This window comes from Melanerpes formicivorus, unplaced genomic scaffold, assembly GCF_026170545.1.
Source record: "Melanerpes formicivorus ecotype bairdi unplaced genomic scaffold, bMelFor1.0.p_v2 SCAF_77, whole genome shotgun sequence".
Lineage (NCBI taxonomy): Eukaryota > Metazoa > Chordata > Aves > Piciformes > Picidae > Melanerpes > Melanerpes formicivorus.
Window position 1 is genome coordinate 2,054,162 of NW_027142429.1, and position 24,616 is coordinate 2,078,777.

At 56.3% G+C, this 24,616-nt stretch overlaps 1 protein-coding gene across 6 annotated transcripts in view; it reads left to right on the plus strand.

Moving 5' to 3' along the window:
• FKBP15 (FKBP prolyl isomerase family member 15) overlaps positions 1-24,616 on the plus strand; it is a 49,331-nt gene that overhangs the window by 17,996 nt on the left and 6,719 nt on the right. For 3 of the 6 annotated variants that reach the window (XM_068164201.1, XM_068164202.1, XM_068164205.1), the window contains 15 exons: positions 241-289; positions 1,289-1,408; positions 2,356-2,455; positions 4,391-4,494; positions 5,946-6,039; positions 9,754-9,863; positions 10,721-10,831; positions 11,749-11,843; positions 13,323-13,425; positions 16,135-16,167; positions 18,043-18,214; positions 19,795-19,931; positions 20,935-21,090; positions 23,298-23,450; positions 23,792-23,884. In XM_068164201.1, coding sequence (XP_068020302.1) covers positions 241-289; positions 1,289-1,408; positions 2,356-2,455; positions 4,391-4,494; positions 5,946-6,039; positions 9,754-9,863; positions 10,721-10,831; positions 11,749-11,843; positions 13,323-13,425; positions 16,135-16,167; positions 18,043-18,214; positions 19,795-19,931; positions 20,935-21,090; positions 23,298-23,450; positions 23,792-23,884 — 1,630 coding nt within the window. The remainder of the gene's footprint in view (positions 1-240; positions 290-1,288; positions 1,409-2,355; positions 2,456-4,390; positions 4,495-5,945; positions 6,040-9,753; positions 9,864-10,720; positions 10,832-11,748; positions 11,844-13,322; positions 13,426-16,134; positions 16,168-18,042; positions 18,215-19,794; positions 19,932-20,934; positions 21,091-23,297; positions 23,451-23,791; positions 23,885-24,616) is intronic. The other 3 variants (XM_068164204.1, XM_068164206.1, XM_068164203.1) reach the window with 2 other exon arrangements.

Below are 24,616 nucleotides of genomic sequence, written 5' to 3' on the forward strand. Positions count from 1 at the left end.
GTTGCTGGGCTTGGTTCAAGCTGTGGCAGAATGTGGTGGTTGCAAGCCCTCACCAGACCAAGTCATCTTCCTGTCCCCAGCTGTTCCCCAGCCATGGAACTTGCTCCAAATCTAGCTGCTAGTACAGAAGTGAGCAATGGTTGTCCTGGGGGGAGGTGTATTTGAGAGTATTGCAAATGAAATGAATTCTGCATTGCTGGTTACCCTCTGATCCCAACCCAGCCCTGCTTGGCTTTCCAGGGAGCCAGCTGTCCGGGCCAAGTCCAACTCCATCAGTGAGCAGCTGGCAGTAAGTGGTGCTGTCTTTTTTTCTCCCCCCTCTTCACTGATTTGAAACCTTCAGTAGGGAAGCTTGGTTGGTTTCACCTCTGCATTGCTGAAGGTAGAGTTAGCAGCATGAAAGAAAGATCCTCTGGAATGTTCACCTTCCTGACAGCTGAAAAGGGTCTCCTTGGGGAAGGGATTGGCAGAGCGTGAGGGGCTTGAGATCCCTTCCAGCCTAAGCCACTCTCTGAGCTTCAGTCCCATTTCCTCCACTTCAATGCAAAGTTACCTGACCTGGGCACTCACAAAGCTGGTTTGACCTTAGAGCTGCATTTCAGTGTCTGAAGGGGGCCCACATGAAGGCTGGGGAGGGCCTGTGGGGATAGGCCAAGGGGCAATGGTTTGACACTGGAGCAGGGCAGAGTTAGGTTGGACACCAGCAGGAAGTTCTGCACAGCGAGGCTGGGGAGACACTGGCACAGGCTGCCCAGAGAAGTGGTTGAGGTCCCATCCCTAGAGACATTCAAGGTCAGACTTGCTGTGGCCCTGGGCAGCCTGCTCTAGTTGGGGCTGTCCCTGCTGCCTGCAGTGGGTTGGGAGCCCTTGGAGGCTCCCTTCCAGCCCGCTGCAATCTGTGAATCTGTGTTTGTCCTCTTGGATAAGTTGGCAACTGTACCAAGGAGTCATTGAGACACTGAGGAGAGGTTTGTGGAGCTACAGGGGGAGACTTTGCATGCTCCTCAGGGCAGACAAAGCTGCTGAGCAGCTTCTTGCACACATGTTGTTGCTGTGCTGTGTGCAGGGGCAGGTTGTCTGCCTCATGACAGCAGTGTCACCTCAGGAGGGCAGCTCACCAGGCCCACTCTGCTGTCATGCATGCTTGAGAATCACTTTGTCACACAGCCATTGAAAAATGGCAAGGACCAGAGTGAGTGAGGAGAGGAATCTGCTGCTGGGAGGTGTCTCTGTCTGAAGGGCCTGGGCTGGGGGACACAGGAAGAGTAACTGCAGCCATTGCTTGTAGAATCCAGACGTGGCGAAGGCAAAGCTGATCTCTCGGATGGCCAAGATGGGGCAGCCCATGCTGCCTTTCCTGGCTGGGACAGCAGGCAGCCAGCTGGACTCCAGTGACTCAGAAATAGAGGTATGGCTCCAGCCACAGGAATGGGACTGCCTTGGATGCTTTTTTGCTGTGGTGGGAATTCTTTACAGGGGAGCCTGTAGCAAGAGCTCTGCCTTGCCCCAGGGAAAGCACACTCTGCTCCTGTGCCACAGGGCTTTTGTTCTTCCCCTGTGTCTGTCCACTTGGGTGAGGTGGGTTGTCCAGGGAGGTGGTTGAGGCCCCATCCCTGGAGGTGTTTAAGGCCAGGCTGGATGAGGCTCTGGCCAGCCTGATCTAGTGTGGGGTGCCCCTGCCCATGGCAGGGGGGTTGGAACTAAATGATCCTTGTGGTCCCTTCCAACCCTGACTGATTCTATGATACTACCACACTTAAGTGATCTTGGGGGCAAACTGCTGGCTTCTCCCCTTCTACTCTACCTGGGTGAGGCCACAGCTGGAGTGTTGTGTCCAGTTCTGGGCTCCCCAGTTCAAGAGGGACAGGGATAGATACTACAGAGAGTCCAACAGAGGCTAAGAGGCTGGTGAAGGGACTGGAACATCTGTGTGAGGAGGAAAGGCTTAGAGACCTGGGGCTGTTAGCCTGCACATGTGACTGCTGAGAGGGCATCTGATCAGTGTCTGTAGTGATCTGAGGGGTGGGTGTCAGGAAGGGGCCAGGCTCTCTTCAGTGCTGTCCTGTGATAGTGGCAATGGACACAAACTGCAACCCAGGAGGTTCCACCTCAACATGAGGAGAAACTTTTTTGGTATGAGGGTGCTGGAGGCCTGGAGCAGGCTGCCCAGAGAGGTTGTGGAGTCTCCTTCTGTGGAGACTTTCAATACCCATCTGGATGTGTTCCTGTGTGGCCTCCCCTGGGTGACCCTGCTGTGGCAGGGGCCTTGGACTCGAGGATCTCCAGAGGTCCTTTCCAGTCCTTAACCTTTTGTGATTCTTTGGCCTTCCTTGTAACATGCAGAAATGTTTTTAGGATCCAAACACACTGAGGGTGGCAGCACAGCCAGTGGCTTCATCTGCAGTGAGACCTTCACAGCCTGCTCATGCAGTACTGCCCACGGTGTCCACACAAGGTAAGGTGCTGCTGAGCCTGGGACTGGGGTAGAGAATCTTCTCTGATTTGCAGGCTTCCAGTGGAAAGGCTTCAGGAACAGGGGACCTGCAGGAAAGCTGGGGAGGGACTTTTTACAAGGGCTTGTAGTAATAGGGTGAGGGGGAATGGATTTGAGCTGGGAGAGGGGAGACTGAGACTGGAGATGAGGAAGAAATTGTTGAGAGTGAGGCTGGGGAGACTCTGGCACAGGTTGCCCAGGGAGGCTGTGGCTGCCTCCTGCCTGGAGGTGTTGAAGGCCAGGCTGGATGAGGCCTTGAGTAAGCTGGGCTGGGGGGAGGTGTCCCTGCCCATGTGTTGGGGTTAAAACTGGGTGATCTTTAAGGTTCTTTCCAGACCAAACCTTTCTCTGAGTGTATGAACTGATAGCTTCTGGTAGGTTTTGCTGACAGAAAGCTCTAGAGGTGGAGTGATCCACACAGCACAAGGCTGGAGGCCTTGGAGCATTTCCTTGTGGTGGTCTTGGGCACACACTGATGCTTGAGGAGGAGCAGCCACAGTGCAAGAGCTGCTCTGTCATCCTGTGTGCTGGGGTGGCCCTGAGACTTCTGGGACTTGTGATTTGAAAATGGAGCTGCTAGAAACAGTGTTAAAACTCTGTTCATGCTTTTGGGTTCCTCCTGGTCTATCATAGGCTGAACAGGAGCCAGCAGTGTGCCCAGGGGGACAAGAAGGCCAAGGGCATCCTGGCCTGCATCAGAAAGAGTGTGGGCAGCAGGAGCAGGGAAGTCCTTGTGCCCTGTGCTCAGCACTGCTTAGGCCACACCTGGAGTCCTGTGTCCAGTTCTGGGCTCCTCAGGTTAGGAAAGAGGTTGAGCTGCTGGAAGGTGTCCAGAGAAGGGCAAGAAAGCTGGGGAGGGGTCTGGAGCACAGCCCTGTGAGGAGAGGCTGAGGGAGCTGGGGTTGCTTAGCCTGGAGAAGAGGAGGCTGAGGGGAGACCTTCTTGCTCTCTCCAACTCCCTGAAGGGAGGTTGGAGCCAGGTGGGGGTTGGTCTCTTCTCCCAGGCAAGCAGCCCCAGAACAAGAGGACACAGTCTCAAGCTGTGCCGGGGAGGTTTAGGCTGGAGGTGAGGAAGAATTCTTCCCAGCAAGAGAGATTGGCCATGGGAATGTGCTGCCCAGGGAGGTGGTGGAGTCCCCATCCCTGAAGGTGTTTAGGAAGAGCCTGGCTGAGGCACTTGGTGCCATGGTTGAGTTGATCAGATGGTGCTGGGTGAGAGGTTGGACTTGATGACCTCTGAGGTCTTTTCCAACCTGGTCTGGTCTGGTCTGGTCTGGTCTGGTCTGGTCTGGTCTGGTCTGGTCTGGTCTATTCTATTCTATTCTATTCTATTCTATTCTATTCTATTCTATTCTATTCTATTCCCCTTCCCTATTAACAGGATTAATTTGTTTGCTTGGAAATGAAGAGCTGAAGGGCCCTGGAGTGCTGGCAGCTCTGGATCACAGGATGTCAGGGGTTGGAAGGGACCCAAAGAGACCATTGAGTCCAACCCCCTGCCAGAGCAGGACCATACAATCTAGCTGAGGTCAGCTCTGGAGGGGGCTTGACTTGTTTGCCCAGGATGGAATTGACATGTCAGCTGCTGGTCAGCTGAGCAGCCTTTAGGAGTCAGTGTGAATAGCATCTTGTGTCAGTGCACTTCAGAGCTGCCTTTGTTGCACTGAGAAGAGGTTGCCTAAACAGCTAGAGGTGGAATTCCTGTGGAAGGTTGTTCCTGACCTTTAGCACTTCCTTGGCTGGGTTGAGTTTTCACAGGGCTGCAGGCAGCTTGTCTTAAGTTGGTGTCTGTTTAGGGATTGGGTTTTTTTCCCCTCCCCCTTTCCCACTGTGTGAGTGGATTTATCTCTGGCTCCTTTGTGGTGTGCTGAATTGCCTTTTGCCTTTCCTTTTCAGTACCTCCAGTGCCTGGTTCCACAGCCCCAGTGTCTTCTGCTGCTCTAATACCTGCAACCATCCAGCCCCATGCAGCTGTGCCTGGAGGAGCACAGGGCTTTCAGGTACTTAGGTGGCATCAAGGAGAGCATTGCTGCTTCTGGCCTTCCTCATGAGCTTTGCCTCCTTCCCCCTAGCTGGGAGCAAAGGCTGCTTCCTGTGACTCTTCTCTGGCATCCTCAGGTTTCCATCACATGCCTCTTAGGGCTGATTTTGCTGCTTGCTGATGGCTTCTTGAAGTGAGAACTGAGCAGACTTGGTTCAATATCTGCTTTTGTAGTGGATGAAATGAGAGCATCCAAGTAGAATGGAACAGAGCAAACCAGGTTGGAAGAGACCTTTCAGGATCATCCAGTCCAACCTCTCACCCAACACCACCTAATCAATGGCACCAAGCACCCCATCAAGCCTCCTCCTGAACACCTCCAGGGATGGGGACTCCACCACCTCCCTGGGCAGCATATTCCTGTGGGCAATCACTCTCTCTATGAAGAATTTCTTCCTAACATCCAACCTAAGCCTCCCCTGGCACAGCTTGAGACTGTGTCCTCTTGTACTTGTAGGGGAGCTGAAAACAAAAGCATGTCAGTTGAAATTTTTCTTGGCCCTGGTTTGTTTTCCTCTGAGGGCTCATTTGCACACTTCTCTTGTTTGTGGGTCATGGTTTTATTTAGCCAGGAAAAGGAGAATCCTTGTGAGCCTTGTGCTGCTGCAATAGGAGCCAGCAGTGTGCCCAGGTGGCCAAGAAAGCCAAAGGCCTCCTGGCTGGGATCAGCAATGCTGTGTCCAGCAGGAGCAGGGAGGGGATTGTCCCCTGGGACTCAGCTCTGGGGAGGCCACACCTTGAGTGCTGTGTCCAGTTCTGGGCTCCTCAGTGCAAGAGAGATGTGGAGGTGCTGGAGCCAGGGCAGAGCAGGGCAAGGAAGCTGGGAAGGGCCTGGAGAATAAATCTGATGAAGAGCAACTGAAGGAGCTGGGGATGGCTGGGGATGGCTGAGGGGAGACCTCCTGACTCTCTACAACTACCTGGAAGGAGGTTGTGGAGAGGCTGCTGCTGGTAGGACAAGAGGGAATGGCCTCAAGCTGTGACTTGATGATCTCCAAGGTCTCTTCCAACCTGGTTCATTCTGTATCATCCTGTGCTCTGTAGTGTTGCAGCCCAGTTGTGTTGCAGTGTTTGAGCCCTTCCTAGGGGCAGCCTTGTGCTCAGGTTAGCACAGCTGAGAGTGAGCTGCCCCTTGTCTCTCTCAAGCAGAAGGGAACCTGCTCTTCCTGAAACCTCAGTCAAAAAGACAAGTCCTAAGCTGTGGCAGCCTGAACCCCTGTCTGAGCCTTGGCAGAGGAGTGGCTGATACTTTCCCTTTACTACAGCTTGTGTCATTTGCTTTCCAGCTCACTGACTCTGGTTTTTATCTTCTTTCCAAGTTCTAGCATTGCTCTGAGGCTTAAAAGCCCTGAAGTGAGGAGGGTGGGAGGTATGGAATCCTGCTCTGACCTCTGTCACTTGTTCTGCAAGGCATATCCAGGAGTGGCATTTGCTTACCCCCAGACTGCTGCATCTGCTTCCCAGCTCCAGCCTGTAGGACAGATGTATCCTGCACCTTACCAAGGTAAGCTTCAAAACCAACAGAGAATGGTTTGGGTGGGAAGGGACCTTTAAAGCTCATCCAGTCCAACCCGCCCCTGCAGTAGCAGGGACATCTGCAACTAGGGCAGGTTGCTCAGAGCTTCAACCAGCCTGACCTGAAGTGGGTCCAGGGATGGGGCACCAAGCCTGATATCATAGTATCAGTCAGGATTGGAAGGGACCACAAGGATCAGCCAGTTCCAACCCCCCTGCCATGGGCAGGGACACCCCACACTAGATCAGGCTGCCCAGAGCCTCATCCAGCCTGGCCTTAAACACCTCCAGGGACAGGGCCCCAACCACCTCCCTGCACAACCCATTCCAGGCCTTCACCACTCTCCTGGGGAAGAACTTCCTCCTCCCCTCCAGCCTCAATCTCCCCACCTCCAGCTTCATTCCATTCCCCCTAGTCCTATCACTCCCTCAGATCCTGAGCAGTCCCTCCCCAGCCTTCCTGTAGCCCCCTGCAGATCCTGGAAGGCCACAATGAGGTCACCTGGGAGCCTTCTCTTCTCCAGACTGAACAGCCCCAACTCCTTCAGTCTGTCCTCACAGCAGAGCAGCTCCAGCCCTCTGCTCATCCTCCTGGCCCTGCTCTGGACACCTTCCAGCACCTCCAGATCCCTCTTGTCATAGGGGTTCCAGAACTGGAGGCAGTACTCCAGGTGGGGTCTCCCCAGAGCTGAGCAGAGGGGGAGAATCACCTCCCTTGCCCTGCTGGCCACACTTCTGCTGCTGCAGCCCAGGCTCTGGTTTGCTTTCTGGGCTGCAAGTGCAGACTGAGAGCTCCTGGTGAGCTTCTCCTCCCCCAGCACCCCCAAGGCTCTCTCCTCAGGGCTGCTTTCCAGCCAGTCCCTGCCCAGCCTGGATTTGTGCCTGGGATTGCCTCCACACAGATGCAGGACCCTGCCCTTGGTCTTGTTGAACCTCCTGAGGTTGGCTTGTGCCCACCTCTCCAACCTGTCAGGGTCCCTCTGGGGCTTTGGAGATGGCTGCAGTACCTGCAGTGGACTTCATGCTGATTTAGGAGGCAGTGGTGGCACACACACACACATTTATCCTCTCTCCAGTGCTCTTCTCTTCCACACCTTCCTACCCTGTAATACCAAATGGGGCAAACAGTTCCCAATGAAAATCCAGCTTCCATGGATTCACAGAATGCTTTGGGTTGGAAGGGACCTGAAAGCTCATCCAGCTCCAACCCCCTGCCATGGGCAGGGACACCTCCCACCAGCCCAGCTTGCTCAAGGCTTCATTCAGCCTGGCCTTCAACACCTCCAGGGAGGAGGCAGCCACAGCCTCCCTGGGCAACCTGTGCCAGAGTCTCCCCAGCCTCACTGCAAAGAATTTCTGATCTGTAGTCTCAGCCTTTCCTCTTCCAGCTCAAAGCCATTACCCCTCACCCTCTCACTGCAATCCCTTTTCCTTACCCTAAGGAACTTCACAGAGTGTGAGAGGGGAGGATGGAGTTTGCAGGTCTGCTCCCCAGGCTGTGTGTCACTAAAGGTGTTTTGTAGCTGGTGCCTCCAGTTGTCACTTTAACAGTAAACAACTCTCCTGCCAGCCAGGGTGAGAACTGAAGTGCACATCCTGGGGGCCAATGGCATCCTGGCCTGCATCAGGAGCAGTGTGGCCAGCAGGAGCAGGGAGGTCATTCTGCCCCTGTACACTGCACTGCTCAGGCCACACCTTGAGTCCTGTGTCCGGCTCTGGGCCTCTCAGTTTAGGAAGGAGGTTGACTTGCTGGAAGGTGTCCAGAGAAGGGCAACAAAGCTGGGGAGGGGTCTGGAGCACAGCCCTGTGAGGAGAGGCTGAGGGAGCTGGGGTTGCTTAGCCTGGAGAAGAGGAGGCTCAGGGGAGACCTTCTTGCTCTCTCCAACTCCCTGCAGGGAGGTTGTAGCCAGGTGGGGGTTGGTCTCTTCTTCCAGGCAAGCAGCCCCAGAACAAGAGGACACAGTCTCAAGCTGTGCCAGGGGAGGTTTAGGTTGGATGTTAGGAAGAAGTTCTATACAGAGAGAGAGATTGGCCATGGGAATGGGCTGCATGGGGAGGTGGTGGAGTCCCCATCATTGGAGGTGTTCAGGAGGAGACTTGCTGGGGTGCTTGGTGCCATGGGTTAGTTGTTTAGGTGGCTTGGATTGGTTGATGGGTTGGATGTGATGATCTTGAAGGTCTCTTCCAACCTGGTTTGGTTTATTCTATTCTAAAAAACATAACCCCAAGACAAGGCACAAGCTGGGAAGGCCTAAAGGCACTGCAAGAGAACTCTTCAGGTAATCTCTGTGGGTGAAGACCTGAGCATTGCTGAACCTTCCTTCAGTTCAAAGTCTCAGGAGCCAACCTTTGTCCCTCTTGGTTTTGTGCCTCTGTGTGCATCCTGCTGTTGCAGTGTGTGTCTGGGGGCTTCTCTCTCTTGTTTGACCCAAGTGCTGGCATGTGGCTCAGGAATTCCCTGCAGCCATAAACTGCCTGCTGATCTTATTTGGGAAATAGCTAAGGGTATTTGTGTGCCAGATGGAGGGGTGTGGTGTTTCTGAACAGAGTCACTGTCCTGTCTGCTCAGGCTAAGCACTGGTTTGGATGTGTCTGTATCCAGGAATAGAATAGAGTCAGCCAGGTTGGAAAAGACCTCAGAGATCATCAAGTCCAACCTCTCATCCATCACCATCTGATCAACTCTACCATGGCACCAAGGGCCTCATCCAATCCCCTCTTGAACACCTCCAGGGATGGGGACTCCACCACCTCCCTGGGCAGCACATCCCCATGGCCAATCTCTCTTGCTGGGAAGAACTTTCTCCTCACCTCCAGCCTAAATCTCCCCTGGCACAGCTTGAGACTGTGTCCTCTTGTTCTGGTGCTCCTTGCCTGGGAGAAGAGACCAACCCCCACCTGGCTACAACCTCCCTTCAGGGAGTTGGAGAGAGCAAGAAGGTCTCCCCTGAGCCTCCTCTTCTCCAGGCTAAGCAACCCCAGCTCCCTCAGCCTCTCCTCACAGGGCTGTGCTCCAGACCCCTCCCCAGCTTTCTTGCCCTTCTCTGGACACCTTCAAGTCTCTCAATGTCCTTCTTGACCTGAAGAGCCCAGAACTGGACACAGGACTCAAGGTGTGTCCTCAGCAGTGCTGAGCACAGGGCACAAGGACTTCCCTGCTCCTGCTGGCCACACTCTTCCTGATGCAGGCCAGGATGCCCTTGGCCTTCTTGGCCACCTGGGCACACTGCTGGCTCATGTTCAGCTGCTGTCAACCAGCACCCCCAGGCTGCTCTCCAGCCACTCTGCCCCCAGCCTGTAGCACTGCCTGGGGTTGCTGTGGCCAATGTGCAGAACCTGGCACTTGGATGTGTTCAATCTCCTGCCCTTAGCCTCTGCCCATCTGTCCAGCCTGGCAAGGTCCCTCTGCAGATCTCTCCAACCCTCTAACAGATCAACTCCTGCCCCCAGCTTGGTGTCATCTGCAAATTTGCTGCTGACTGACTCAATCCCCTCCTCCAGATCATCGATGAAGATGTTAAAGAGCACAGGGCCCAGCACTGATCCCTGGGGCACACCACTGGTGCCTGGCTGCCAGCTGGCTGTGGCACCATTCACCACCACTCTCTGGGCTCAGCCCTCCAGCCAGTTCCTAACCCAGCTCAGAGTGCTGCTGCCCAAGCCAGAGAATGTCCCCTTGTGACTGTGGGTCTCTCCTTTCCAGCCCCTGGGGATGTCACCTCCTTTCTGATGACAGAGGCTCGGCAGCACAACACCGAGATCCGAATGGCTGTGAGCAAAGTGGTGGACAAGATGGATCACCTGGCTGCCAAGGTAGCTGTGCCACAGGCTCTTGCTGCTCCCCTTGAAGTCTGAGGAGTTGGCTCTGGTTAAATGCCTGCATTGAGTTTGTAGCTTGGGTACTGGCAGTGAAAATTCCAATGGTAGCAGCTCTTGGGGTGGTGCAGCCCAGTGGCTGGGAAGAATCTCAGCCTGGGCCTGGGGGAAGGGGCTGGCTCTGTCTTAAACATCACAGATTGCATTGGGTAAGGAGGGAGCCTCAAAGGGCATCTTGTCCACCCCCCTGCAGGCAGCAGGGACACCTCCAGCTAGGTAATGGTGCTCAGGGGCCCATTAAGTTTGACCTTGAATGTCTCCAGGGATGGAGCCTCCACCACCACCCTGGGCAGCCTGTTCCAGGCTCTCCCCAGCCTCACTGTGCTGAACTTCCTCCTGATGTCCAACCTAACTCTGCCCTGCTCCAGTTTCAAACCATTGCCCCACAGCCTATCCCCACAGCCCCTTCTGAGCAGTCCCTTCCCAGCCTGCCTCTAGGTGCCCTTCAGATGCAACTCTAAGGTCTCCCTGGAGCCTTCTCTTCTCCAGGCTGAACAGCCTCAGCTCTCAGCCTGCCTTCATAGGAGAGGTGCTCCAGCCCTCTGATCATCTTGATCATCATATGGTGTGTTGTGTTGGGGAAAATCCACTGCCCTTCAGGAGGTGTCACAGAATCCTGAAGGTTGGAAAAGACCTCCAGGGTCATCAGGTCCAGCCCTCTCCCCAGCACCTCTTCCAGAATGTAGCCTACAGCTGCTCAGATGGAGCAGTGACACAGCTCTTGGCAGATGCCTGCCTCACACCTACACCCAGAAATTCCCTTCAGCTGGCTGAAGAAGGGTTTCTCCCTGCAGGTGGAGGAGCTGAAGAAACAAACCACAGTTAACAGCTGCCTGCTGCCTGGGATCTCCTCAGTGACCATGGAAGCCTCCATGCTCATGAGCAACATCCAGCGCATCATCCAGGTGAGCACTGCCAGCCCTGCTTGGCTGCTTCACAGTCACACAAGGCACTGCCTTGGAAGGCACCCTTGGCAGCCAGCTTGCCCAACCCCCCTGCAGATGTCAGCAGAGACATCTCCAACTAGATCAGGAGCTGGCCAGAAGGAGCTGGAGCCCAGTGTGTTATTCCTGACTCAGCTGCCCTCTCAGGTTGTCCACCCACCCATGTGTGCCTAGGTGAGAGCAGGAGATGCCCACCCCTCTCTCCAGCAGCTCCTCAGCAGCCTGTGGTCTGGGTGAGAGCAGGAGATGCCCACCCCTCTCTCCAGCAGCTCCTCAGCAGCCTGTGGTCTGGGTGAGAGCAGGAGATGCCCACCCCTCTCTCCAGCAGCTCCTCAGCAGTCTGTGGTCTGGGTGAGAGCCTAGGTGAGAGCAGGAGATGCCCACCCCTCTCTCCAGCAGCTCCTCAGCAGCCTGTGGGTTGGGTGAGGGCAGGAGATGCCCACTCCTCTCTCCAGCAGCTCCTCAGCAGCCTGTGGGTTGGGTACCTTGTGGGTCAGAGCTGATGTCTTGGCGTTTAGCAGGGTGGTGTGAGAGACATTCAGCCTCTTCTCAAACCCCCAGCACCCTGCAGGGGGAGTTCCACAGCTGAAGTGCTGTGCTGCCAGAACCTCCTGCTTCTGGCTTGTCCTCCTTCACCTTTGTCTGGGCAGCAGCCTTACAGCCTTGGGCTTTGTGGGTGCCAAGTCACCCAGACACCAGCTTGCCTGGGCTGGGGGTTGGCAGCCACCCTCTGTGCCCTCCCTGCCTTCCTGTGCTGGTACCACAGAAGGTGCTAAGCCTGCCCCCACCACTGTGCTGCATCTGTACAAAGCAAAGGTGTAGGTGGTGCCACGAGGAGGCCTGAGGAGGGTGAGTGCTGATGCTGGGCTGTGCTTTAGGAGAATGAGAGACTGAAGCAAGAGATCTTTGAGAAGAGCAGCCGGATCGAGGAGCAGAACGAGAAGATCAGCGAACTGATAGAGCGCAACCAGAGGTGAGGGCAGGGCAGGGGAGGGGAGGGGAGGGGGTTCAGCCTCTCTGCATTGCATGGAGTGGCCTGGCTTGGAAGGGACCTCCAAAGCTCATCCACTCCAACCCCCTCTGCACTCAGCAGGGACATCCTCCATTAGATCAAGTTGCCCAGAGCCCTGTCCAGCCTCACCTGGAATATCAGCACTGCTTAGGCCGCACCTGGAGTCCTGTGTCCAGTTCTGGGCTCCTCAGGTTGGGAAAGATGTTGAGCTGCTGGAAGGTGTCCAGAGAAGGGCAAGAAAGCTGGGGAGGGGTCTGGAGCACAGCCCTGGGAGGAGAGGCTGAGGGAGCTGGGGTTGCTTAGCCTGGAGAAGAGGAGGCTCAGGGGAGACCTTCTTGCTCTCTCCAACTCCCTGAAGGGAGGTTGTAGCCAGGTGAGGGTTGGTCTCTTCTCCCAGGCAAGGAGCACCAGAACAAGAGGACACAGTCTCAAGCTGTGCCAGGGGAGGTTTAGGCTCTAGGTGAGGAGAAAGTTCTTCCCAGCAAAAGAGATTGGCCATGGGGATGTGCTGCCCAGGGAGGTGGTGGAGTCCCCATCCCTGGAGGTGTTTAGGAAGAGCCTGGCTGAGGCACTTGGTGCCATGGTTGAGTTGATCAGTCAGGGTTGGGTGAGAGGTTGGACTGGATGATCTCTAAGGTCTTTTCCAACCTGGTCTGGTCTGGTCTATTCTATTCTATTCCATTCCATTCTATTCTATTCCATTCCATTCTATTCCATTCCATTCCCAGGGATGGGACCTCCACCACCTCCCTGGGCAACCTGCTGCAGTGTTCCAGCAGCCTCCTGGTGCAGAAGCTGTGCCTAGACTTTCTATCTTGCACCTGCTCAGGTGTGAGCAGGAGGGGTGTTCTTCAGGACAGAGCCAGCTTCTGATATTCTAGTTAGGGGGCTTTAAGTCACTGAAAGTGTGGAGTCCTTTCCCCTGCCTCTCTCTGCAGGGTAACCTCCAATACTGTTTTAAGCAGCTATGAATGTGTAAGAGGGGAGGGGGGCAGGAACCCCTCAGGCTTTCTTCTTTGAGCATTCTTGGCTTTGCTTCTGGGCTTTAGTTTACTTCTGCTTTCTGGTGAGGTGGAAGAAGGGGCTGTGGAGAGGCTGTGCAGGGGGTGTGGTGTCCCTCTTTCCACTGCCTGCTCTGTTCCAGGAGGTTAAGAAGAGATCTTGTTGAAGGCAGTGGCAAAGGGTGAGTGGGTAGCAGGTTAGCTGAGAGATAAACATCAGACTTGGTGCAGAGAGGTAAAGCTCTTACCCAGACTGAGGCAATCTCTGCTGTGCCAGGCACACCAATCCCACCAGTGTGAGAGCAGGCTCTTGGTGCAGGACATCCTGCAGAGCTGTCTGAGCCTTGTCCTGAGGAGAGCTGCTTTGCAGTCCCCACCTTTGCTAGCTGAGCCTTTTGCCTCCCTGTTCAAGCTGATGCAGCCTTTCTGCTCCTCACAGGTATGTGGAGCAAAGCAACTTGCTGATGGAGCAGAGGAACCACTCCCTGCAAACCACCACAGAGAGCACCCAGGCAAGAGTGCTGCATGCAGAGCAGGAGAAGGTAATGCTGACAGCAGGCAGAGCCCTAGACCTCTGGCTGCAGCCAGGGGAGGGCCTTGCTCCTGCACTAAAACATGCTGAAGCCTTCTTGGTCAAGGCCTAAGTCTCTAAGGAGCCAACTGCAGTTCTGAGCTTTAGGTTTTGAAAGCTGTTTTGGGGGGGGGGGGGGAAGTGAATGTTTTCATGGCTTCCATGAGCAAAGCAGCACAGAGGACAGAAATGCAGCTCCTCAGGCTGCTGTGGCTTCTTGTTTGTACCTGACAGGAAAATGTCTGATGTGTTCAATAAGAGCAACTGCAGGGTCCTGCATCTGTGTGGAGGCAATCCCAGGCACAAATCCAGGCTGGGCAGGGACTGGCTGGAGAGCAGCCCTGAGGAGAGAGCCTTGGGGGTGCTGGGGGAGGAGAAGCTCACCAGGAGCTCTCAGTGTGCACTTGCAGCCCAGAAAGCCAACCAGAGCCTGGGCTGCAGCAGGAGAAGTGTGGCCAGCAGGGCAAGGGAGGTGATTCTCCCCCTCTGCTCAGCTCTGGGGAGACCCCACCTGCAGTACTGCCTCCAGTTCTGGAGCCCCTATGACAAGAGGGATCTGGAGGTGCTGGAAGGTGTCCAGAGCAGGGCCAGGAGGATGAGCAGAGGGCTGGAGCTGCTCTGCTGTGAGGACAGACTGAAGGAGTTGGGGCTGTTCAGGCTGGAGAAGAGAAGGCTCCCAGGTGACCTCATTGTGGCCTTCCAGGATCTGAAGGGGGCTCCAGGAAGGCTGGGGAGGGACTGCTCAGGATCTCAGGCAGTGATAGGACTAGGGGGAATGGAATGAAGCTGGAGGTGGGGAGATTGAGGCTGGAGGGGAGGAGGAAGTTCTTCCCCATGAGAGTGGTGAAGGCCTGGAATGGGTTGTGCAGGGAGGTGGTTGGGGCCCTGTCCCTGGAGGTGTTTAAGGCCAGGCTGGATGAGGCTCTGGCCAGGCTGATCTAGTGTGGGGTGTCCCTGCCCGTGGCAGGGGGGTTGGAACTGGCTGATCCTTGTGGTCCCTTCCAACCCTGAATGATACTGTGATACTATGTGTTGTTAACTCCCTAGGTGAAAAGTGTCCATTCCAGGGCTCTGGGGGGTTGAAGCTGTGCTTGATTTGCCTGCACTGGCAGCCAGGGGATTCAGCTGCTGTGTAGCTGACACAGGGTGAATGCAGCTGCCAGAGCTATTCCTTACTACTAGAGCTTCCTCCTGGCACTTCTGCACTTCCTTTTTGAAACTAATCCAAAGCTGAGTGTTCCTCCCAGTTGTGTTTTGTGACCTTCTGTGTTTTTCCTGGTTGGCAAGTGGCTTTCAAAGCAGTTCAGTGCCCTGCTGCATGGCTGTGGGACCTTTAATGCCCCTTGCAGGCAGCCCAAGCAGGCTGGCTCTGAGCTCTGTGACTGCCTGGGGCTTTGTGAAGCACTGGCTTCTGAAATCACACCAACTGCAGCCTTGCACTGTGCTCCTCTGCTGAGCTGTGTGTCACTCCAGCTCAAATGTGAGATGAGAACTGCTGGCTCTGCATGAGAACCAGGACTTGGTGCATGGAAAGGTGACAGCAAACTGCAGCTGTCCAAAGAGTGCTGAAGGACAGAGCTGAGAACTGTGTGCTGCTGTGAGCAGACAGTGAAGCAGGGCTGTGATTTTTTTCTGCTGCCAGTGAGAGCCCAGACCTCATGCCTGGGAGTGTGAGAGGCTCTAAGCAGGGATTAAACCAGACTGAAGTGATAAGTGCAGTCCCCTTGTCAGGGAGCATAACATCCACCTTGTGCAACAGACAGCCTGGGGGGGAAGTGTCTCTGGGAAGTGCAGAAGGTGATCTGCAGGAGTCTTTTGGGCCTCAATCTTCAGCAGTGGTGAAAGTTACATGAAGAGGCTGCAGGGTGGAGCAGAGAAGTCCTGCCTTGCACTGGGAGAAGAGTCCTGCTGGTTCCCTGAGAGCACTGGCTGTACATAGGAAGGCTGTTCCTGCTTCCTCTTGCCCAAGATGGCTTGCTCTGGCACTGGGGCTGCTCAGATCACTCTGGCCAGGCAGGTTCAGGGAAGGGAAACTTCAGTTAGTTTTATTCTCTCTATATATTTATTCTTTACAGTAAACAGAGAGGCTCAGTGTTTGTGTTGTGCTCCAGGCCAGGCAGCTGCACCCAGGAGCACTGGCAAGAGGTGTCAGCAGCTTCCTCCTTTTGGGTTCCAGAGCTTGCACCCTTGCAGAGCACACCACAGCTTTAGATGAAGGCTTCATGTGGCAGAACTTTGAGGCTGCTGGAGCAGGCTGCCCAGAGAGGTTGTGGAGTCTCCTTGTGTGGAGAGCTTCCAACCCCCCCTGGCCATTGTGCCCCTGGGCAAGCTGCTGTGGGTGCCCTGCTGGAGCAGGGGGGTTGGACTGGGTGAGCTCCAGAGGTCCCTTCCAACCCCCCCATGCTGGGATAAGGATGAGTAATGCCCCACACTGCAGTGCAGTGGAGCAGTCACAGGTAGGAGCCCTCCACACATCCCTAAGAACCCCTTCAGCTTATCAGTTTTTAAGCCAGGCTTCACCCAGTCTAAGCTTTTACAGCTCCTGGAGTGGTTTGTAGGCTTCCCTGGCATGCCTCAGGCTCCTGAAATGAAGCATGTTGCTGTGTCTGCTGCTGCTGAATGCCTTTGCCTTTCAAGTTGTTAACTCTTCCTGTTTCCTGTCACTGCTTTCTCTTCCTAGCACATGCTGCCAGTGGATCAGGGCTGGGACCAGGTGAGGCAGTGTCTGCTGACTGTGTAGGTGACAGGTACTTGTGCCCTAGCTAGTGCCAGCCCAGCCTCCTCTTCTACCAGTTAGAAGCTGACTCACATCAGAAGAATTGCCTCAGCTCTGGGATTAGCACAGCTCTCCAGCTTGGAAAAGTGCTGGGCCCCTCTTCCCTGGGCTGCCCTTTCAAAGGGCTTTGTTACACTGCTGCTTGTTTCACCTCCCCACACTCAGGTGATTGTCAGAGCAGCTGCAGCTCACCTGAGGTTCTTTGTACCTGAGAGCTGGAGGCTGGAGCTGAGCTACTGTAGAGATGAAGCCCTCACTGCAGCAATGTGAGTCCAGTAGCACTTGCTGGCAAGGCTTCCCTTTTGATTTCCCTTGATTGGCCATGAAAGACAAAACCCAAGTGCTGAAACAGCCTTTAGAGGTGCCATGGGGCTTGGGGTTGGTTGCAGCATGCTAGGAGTTAAGTGTCTTGGACACTTCAGTCTGGAGAGGAGAAGGCTCCCAGGAGACCTTCTGGTGGCCTTCCAGGATCTGCAGGGGGCTCCAAGAAAGTTGGGGAGGGACTTTTGAGGGTGTCAGGGAGGGATAGGACTGGGAGGGATGGAGCAGAACTAGAAGTGGGGAGATTGAGATTGGCTGTGAGGAAGAAGTTGTTCCCCAGGAGGGTGGTGAGAGCCTGGCACAGGTTGCCCAGGGAGGTGGTGGAAGCCTCCTGCCTGGAGGTGTTTGCAGCCAGGCTGGAGGTGGCTGTGAGCAACCTGCTGTGGTGTGAAGTGTCCCTGCCCATGGAGGGGGGTTGGAACTGGCTGAGCCTTGAGGTCCCTTCCAACCCTGACAGCTCTTTGACTGCAGTGAGACACTTCTGGAAAGAGGAGAAAGCAGACCTCTGTATCCTGCCTCTGGGGAATTGCTGCCTCCTCTTCAAAGTGCTCAGTGTGGAGCCCAGGCCAGCACAGGTCCCTCCTCACCAGAGTGGGGAGGATTTTGCTCACAGCTCTTCTCTGCCAGGAGGTGGTGGTCCTAGCCTGAGGAGAAGCACTTGAGTTCCTTCATGGGGGTAAAGCAGAGGGAAACTGCAGTTCTCCTGAACAGGAAAGGCTGTTGAGCAGCTGAGTGTAGGCAGAGATGGAGAAGCTGTTCAGAAAGGAAGTCTGTGCTGGTGTAGCTCTGCCTCTGCAGAGCATCCTCTGAGTCTTGTGTCACTCAGCAAGGTTGGGAGCATGACTTTGTGTCTTTGTCTTGATGCCCCGAGGCTCTCCTAGCACATTGTTGTTGGGCAAGTTGTCTAACAAGCTGTGTTGGGCCTGACTCACTGACCCTCAGCAGTGCTTCATCTGAACAGGGCAACAGATTGCTGAGAGCTGCCCTCCAAAATGTCAGCCTGGCCCTTGCATGCACCTGCAGGTGACTGTGCTGCTTGCTCTGGAGGGAGGCTGCTCTGCAGCCTGTGCTCTCTGTGGCTTTGCAGTGATTTGTAAGCTTACTGCAGATCACTCAGTGGCAGAGCCCAGGCTTTCACTGGAATGGATGTGGTCAGAGCCTGGCAGCTCCCAAGCAGAGCTCCAGTCCTACAAACAAGCCTAAGCTGTTCAGGAAAACCAGCGTGGGGATGAAGCTTGTGGTGGCCTTGTGCAGCTTGGTAGTCAGTCTGGACAGGTTGCAGCCAAATGACTCCCAGTGGCATGCCAAGAAATGGTTCCCTCCCCACTCTGGAGGAGTCTGTGGTGGAGGGCAGGACCCCAACACTTCCCCAGCTAAGGCCTCCATTTACCTTGGCAGTTCTGCCTGTGCCAGGAGCTCTGCTGCCTCCTGGCACACACTTCCCCCTGGCTCTTTTTAACTGCCCTTTCCCTGCTCCATTCTGTGCTCCAGGCCAAAGTTGCAGAGGAGCTGGCAGGTGCCACAGCCCAGGTTTCCCAGCTGCAGCTGGAGCTGACTGCCCACCAGAAGAAGGAGATGGAGCTGAGGAAGCAGCTGTCTGCTGCTCTGCAGGAGGCAGAGCGACAGGAGGCTCAGCTCAACAAGCTGCAGGCCCAGTTAGCAGGTGAGGCTCCTCCTGCCTGCCCCCTGGCAGCAACTCTCTGTTGTTCACAGGGCAGGGATCCTGCCCCTCAGCACTGCTGAGGCCACACCTCGAGTACTGGGCTCAGTTTTGGGCCCCTCGCTCCTATGAAGGACACTGAAGGGTTGGAGGAGGTCCAGAGAAGGGCAATGAAGGTGGGGAAGGGTCTGGAGAACAGGGCTGGGGGGGAGCAGCTGAGGGAGCTGGGGGTGTTCAGCCTGGAGAAGAGGAGGCTGAGAGGAGATCTCATTGCTCTCTGCAGCTCCCTGAGAGGAGGTTTGGAGCCAGGTGGGGGTTGGGCTATTCTGCCAAGTGACAGGACAAGGGGAAGCTGCCTCAGGTTGCACCGAGGGAGGATTAGGTTGGGCACTAAAAGAAACTTCTCCCCTGCAAGGCTTCTCAAACTCTGGCACAGGGAGGAGGCTGAATGCCCATCCCTGGAGGTGTTCCACAGAGGCAGAGCTGTGGTGCTGAGGGCCATGGCTTAGCCCCAGCCTTGGCAGAGTTAGAGTGGTTGGAGGGGATGATCTGAGAGGGCTTTTCCAACCAGAGTGATTCTGTGGTTCTACAGAGCCCCGAGAGCCAGAGGAGCCCTGGCCCCCAGCCTTCTGTGAGCACAACTCAGCACTGCTGAGGCCACACCTCCTAGCCTGGGGGCAGTTTTGGGCCTCTTGCTCCAAGAAGGACATTGAGGGCCTGGAGCAGGGCCAGAGAAGAGCAACAAAGCTGGGGAAGGGTCTGGAGAACAGGGCTGGGGAGGAGCAGCTGAGGGAGCTGGGGGGGTTCAGCCTGGAGAAGAGGAGGCTGAGGGAGACCTCCTTGCTCTCTGCAGCTCCCTGAAAGGAGGCTACAGTGAGGTGGGGGTTGGCTCCCTAGACTCAGTTGATAGAAGGAGAGGAACTGGCCTGAAATTGTGCCAGGGGAGGGTCAGGTTGGAGATGAGCAAAAACTTCTTTGCTGTAAGAGTGCTCAGGGGTTGGCAGAGGCTGCCCAGGGCGGGGGTGGAGTCCCCATCCCTGGAGGGGGTCAAGATACCTGTGGCCATGGCAGCTGGGGCCATGGTTGGGTTGATGCTTGGACCTTAGAGGCCTTTTCCAGCCCAAGGCATTCTGTGACTCTTTTCTAAAGCCCAGGTTGTTCCTTTCTTCTGCAATATCAGTTTCTGCTTTCCCTAGGAGCAGGCCCCAGGTCCTGCAGGGGGATGTCAGAGCACTGCAGGGTCTGAAGGCTGTGTGTATCCTACCAGGGACATGGGCTGGGTCAGTGACCAAACCCACCTGTGCTGTCCCAGGGATGCCTTCTGTAGAAGCAGCCTCTGGCACTGCTGCTGTCTCTGTGGAGGAGCCAGAGGTGTTGCAGGGGTGGAAAAGCTCAGCTGAAAGATGAGCCAGAAGCAAGGCCACTGCCCAGAGAAAGCCCTTTACAAAGCCAGGTTCCCACAGCAGCTGCAGGCCCTGTGGTGGATTTCACTGTGCAAGAGGCACCCTTCCCCCTCACCAGCCCCCCAGATGTGCTGAGCTGAAATCCAGGTAGTGCTGAGGCCATGCAGTGTGTTTTGGCAGAGCTGCAGGAGGCCTCTGAGGACACCCAGGGCAGACTCAAAGCGGAGAAGCAGAGCCGCAAGCAGCTGGACGTGAAGGTCACAGCCCTGGAAGAGGAGCTCACAGACCTCAGGCTGGAGAAGGAGACTCTGGAGAAGGTATGGGCAGCACTGGAGAGCTGCAGCCTTCAGCTGCTGGCTGAGCTTTGTCCCAGCCTTCCTCCTTGCAGACCTGCAGGTGAGGTAAGCCTGGGCCCAGGGCGGGGCAGGCAGCCCTGTGCTGGTGAAGCCTTCCTGCTGGTGAAGCCTTCCTGCTGATGTGGCCTTGCTTCATTTGCTCTACTCCATTATTATTAACCTTCCTACTCCTGAAATCATCTCAGCTTGATTAGTATAAATTCATAGTCATACAATGGCTTGGCTTGGAAGGGACCTTAAAGATCACCCAGTGCCAACCCCCTGCCATGGGCAGGGACACCTCCCCCCAGCCCAGCTTGCTCAAGGCCTCATCCAGCCTGGCTGCAAACACCTCCAGGCAGGAGGCAGCCACAGCCTCCCTGGGCAACCTATTCAGTCTCTCCCCAGCCTCACTCTCAACAATTTCTTCCTCCTCTCCACTCTCAGTCTCCCCTCTCCCAGCTCAGAGCCATTGTTCCTCATCCTGGCACTCCCAGCCCTTGTCCAGAGTCCCTCCCCAGCTCTCCTGGAGCCCTTCAGGTACTGGAAGGCTGCTCTGAGGTCTGCCTGGAGCCTTCTCTTCTCCAGGCTGATAAACCCCAACTCTCCCAGCCCAAACCTTCCCAGGTGGAGGTTCTGCAGCCTCTGATCATCTTGGTGGCCTCCTCTGGAGCCTCTCCATCAGCTCCAAGTCCTTCTTGTGCTGGGGGCAGTGCTGCAGGTGGGGTCAGAGCAGAGCAGAGGGGCAAAATCCCCTCCCTGTGCTGCTGCTCTCCCTGCTCTGGCTGCAGCTCAGCACTCAGCTGGCTCTGGGCTGCCAGGGACCACTGCTGGCTCCTGGGGAGTTTGTCACCAACTGACACCCCCAAGGCCTTCTCCTGCAGGCTGTGGTAAGATTCCCTGCTCAAATCAGCTCTTTCCACATGAGGAGGAGAAGCTGCTCTGCTGCAGTCTGGCCTGTTCAGTGTCCTGTTGTCTACTGCAGAGCCTGGCAGAGAGGAAGAAGAAATCCCTGGCAGAGAGAGCTCAGGCAGAGGAGGAGATGGAGGAGCTGCGCAGATCCTATCAGCAGGAGCTGGACAAGCTCAGGCAGCTGCTGAAGAAGGCAAGGACCTCAACTGACCAGGCAGCAGCAGAGCAGGTGAGGAGCTGCAGGAGCTTCCCCAGCAAGCATTGCCCAAAGTGCTTTGTAGGAAACTGCAGCTGGGAAGGAGTCACAAAAATGCTCAGGGAGTGGAATGAGGAAAACATTCCCTGCTTGCTTTCAGGGGGCACTTTGGGCTCTCTCTGAAAGATCTTAGCTGCTGTTTGTTGGCTCTGCCTCTGGCCTGGGAATTGGCACTGATCTCCCCCTCAGGAAGTGTGTTGAGTAGGCAGGAAGGCTGCCAGGGCCCAGCTGTGGTGACTGGAATCCCAGACCCTGCTGTGGCTGCTGCAGCATTGGTGCAGCCTGGTGTGCAGCAGCACTGTGGGGATCTGATCAGTGCTCAGCAAGAGCTAAAGGAGCTGTAGGGGGCAAGAGGCTGGGGACAGTCTCCTCTCAGTGGTGCCCAGGGACAGGACCAGGGGCACTGGGCACAAACTGGAACCCAGGAGGTTCCATCTGAGCAGGAGGAGAAAGTTGTTTGGTGTGAGGCTGCTGGAGGCCTGGAGCAGGCTGCCCAGAGAGGCTGTGGAGTCTCCTTGTGTGCAGAGCTTCCAAACTCCCTCTGGGCATTGTGCTCCTGGGCAGGCTGCTGTGGGTGCCCTGCTGGAGCAGGGAGTTGGACTGGATGAGCTCCAGAGGTCCCTTCCAACCACAGCATGCTGGGATAAGGATGAGTAATGCCCCACACTGCAGTGCAGTGAAGCAGTCACAGGTAGGAGCCCTGGAGCAGGGGGGCAGGATTGGATGATCCCCAGAGGTCCCTTCTGGCCCCAGCATGCTGGGATTCTGGGATCAGATTTAGACTAAGTGTCAAAGAGGAATTGAGAGGAAGCAAAGTGAGGTCACAGCAGAATACAGGCTGCTGCTGAGGGGAAGGCTGCTCAGGAAGAATGCCAGGAGCTGGAATCTGACCTCCAGGCCAGGCTGAGGGATTGTGGGCAGCCCTGAACTTTCAGAAGTGTGGGCAGGAGCTGGGGGCAGCTGCAGGGCTGCCACCTGCACCCATGTCTGGAGGCTGAGGGCTCCAAGCCAGCCCCCATCTGGGGCCCAGCTCCATGGCAGGCAGCTCCTGACTCTCCTCCAGCCCAGCAGAGCTCTGCAGCTCAAAATGTTCCCCAAGGCATTGACCTCCTGCTGCTTCTGCCATCGATTCTGATCCCCCCCCAGCCCAGGAGCCCTGAGGCTGTCAGTCAGGGCCTGGTTGCACTGCTGGCTGCCACTGGTTTGTAAACTGCCCTCGGGAGCAGGCTGAGGGAGACCTCCTGGCTCTGTGCAGCTCCCTGAGAGGAGGTTGCAGTGAGCTGGGGGTTGGCTCTCAGGTGATAGGGGGAGAGGAACTGGCCTGGAGTTGTGCCAGGGGAGGGTCAGGTTGGAGCTGGGGAACAATCTGTTAGCTGCAGCAGTGGTCAGGGTCTGGCAGAGGGAGGTGGTGGAGTCCCCAGCCCTGGAGGGGTTCCAGAACCCTGTGGCCATGGTGGGGTTGGGTTGAGGGTGGACTGCAGGACCTCAGAGGCCTTTGCCAACCCAGACAGCTCTGTGGTTCTGAGACCAAGCCATGTGCTGGGTGCTTCAGGAACACAAAAGGCAGCAGAAGTGGCTCAGCCCAAGTGGTTTCCTCTTGTGCTGTTTGATGTCTCCCCTCTGGTGAGACTCCTCCTCAGGGCTTCATGGAGTAGCTGTCAGTGTTGGGTGGCTGCAGAGAGGAGAGGCTGAGAGAGCTGGGGTTGCTTAGCCTGGAGAAGAGGAGGCTCAGGGGAGACCTTCTTGCTCTCTCCAACTCCCTACAGGGAGGTTGGAGCCAGGTGGGGGTTGGTCTCTTCTCCCAGGCAAGCAGCCCAGAACAAGAGGACACAGTCTCAAGCTGTGCCAGGGGAGGTTTAGGCTGGAGGAGAGGAGAAAGTTCTTCCCAGAGAGAGTTGTTGGCCACAGGAATGTGCTGCCCAGGGAGGTGGTGGAGTCCCCATCCCTGGAGGTGTCCAGGAGGGGATTGGATGTGGCACTTGGTGCCATGGTCTAGTCCTGAGGTCTGTGGTGTCAGGTTGGACTTGATGATCTTTGAGGTCTCTTCCAACCTTGGTGATTGATTCAGGTGTTCCATCAAGGGAGGGGATTCTGCCCCTCAGCCCTGAGCTGTCAGCCACTTGCTGGGCAGACCCAGGCCCTGTGTGTGTCCCTGATGATCTCTCTTGCACTGTGGGCAGCTGACTCTCCTCCAGGCAGAGCTGGAATCCCAGTGGGAAGCCAGATGTGAGCGGGCCCTGGCCTCAGCCAAGGAGCAGCACCTCAGGCAGTACCAGGAGGTGTGTGAGCAGAGGGATTCCCTGCAGCAGCAGATGGCCCAGCTGGAAGAGAAGGTATGGGGCTGGGCTTCATTGCCAGGTAGCCACTGCCTGCAGCCAGCAGTTCTCCCACCCCTCCCTGGGGCTTGGCTTCTTGGTGTCTTGGCTTGTGGGGTCAGTTCTTGCCCATGGCTTGTGGCTGACCCTGCTTCTGTTACCCTGGGCTGGGGAACTGGCTGCTGCAGCTCTGAATGAGAGGCAGCCAAGGTGATGCTGAGCTGTGGTGACAGCAGCAGCTCCAGTCTCCCCTGCTTGCTGCCCTGCTGTGGGTGAGTGCTTTGCAGCAGAAGCTGTTCTGAAGGGGGTGCCAAGGGGGAGGGGCTGTGAGCTGAGGGGCTCTGGTGCTTGTCTTTCAGCTTGCAGCTCTGAAAGAGTCCAAAAGGGCAGAGGAGCAAAAGCTGGCAGAGTTGCAGCAACGTTTGGAGCAGCTGGAGCCACTCCAGGAGAAGGTGAAGGGAATACCACAGCAGCTGGGGAGGAGCTGGGCTGCAGTGGACAGCAGCAAACAATCCCTCCCTGAAAGGGCTGTCAGGCAGGGAGTCCCCACCCCTGGGGGGATTTCAAAGGCAGGGAGGTGTGGGGCTGGGGGCTGGGGTTTAGCAGGGCCTTGGCAGGCCTGGGTTAGCAGCTGGCCTTGCTCTCAAAGGTCCTTCCCAGCCTGGATGATTCTGATCACTGCCCTCAGCCTACCCAAGACCATCCTGCCATGCCCAGGTGATGCCTGCTGGCTGTGGGGCAGGCTGTGGATGTGGTCTGCCTGGACTGCAGCAAGGCCTTTGCCACCATCCCCCACAGCAAACTCCTGGCCAAGCTGTCAGCCCCTGGCTGGGACAGCAGCTCTCTGAGCTGGGTTAGGAACTGGCTGGAGGCTGAGCCCAGAGAGTGGTGGTGAATGGTGCCACAGCCAGCTGGCAGCCAGGCACCAGTGGTGTGCCCCAGGGACCAGTGCTGGGCCCTGTGCTCTTTAACATCTTCATTGATGATCTGGATGAGGGCATTGAGTCCATCAGCAGTAAATGTGCAGATGACAGCAAGCTGGGGGCAGGAGTTGAGCTGCTGGAGGGTTGGAGAGCTCTGCAGAGGGACCTGGGCAGGCTGGGCAGGCTGGCAGGCTTGCCAGGCTGGGAGCTGGGGCTGGGGGCTGCAGAGCCAGTGCCATGCCTGTGGACCCCCAGGGTGCT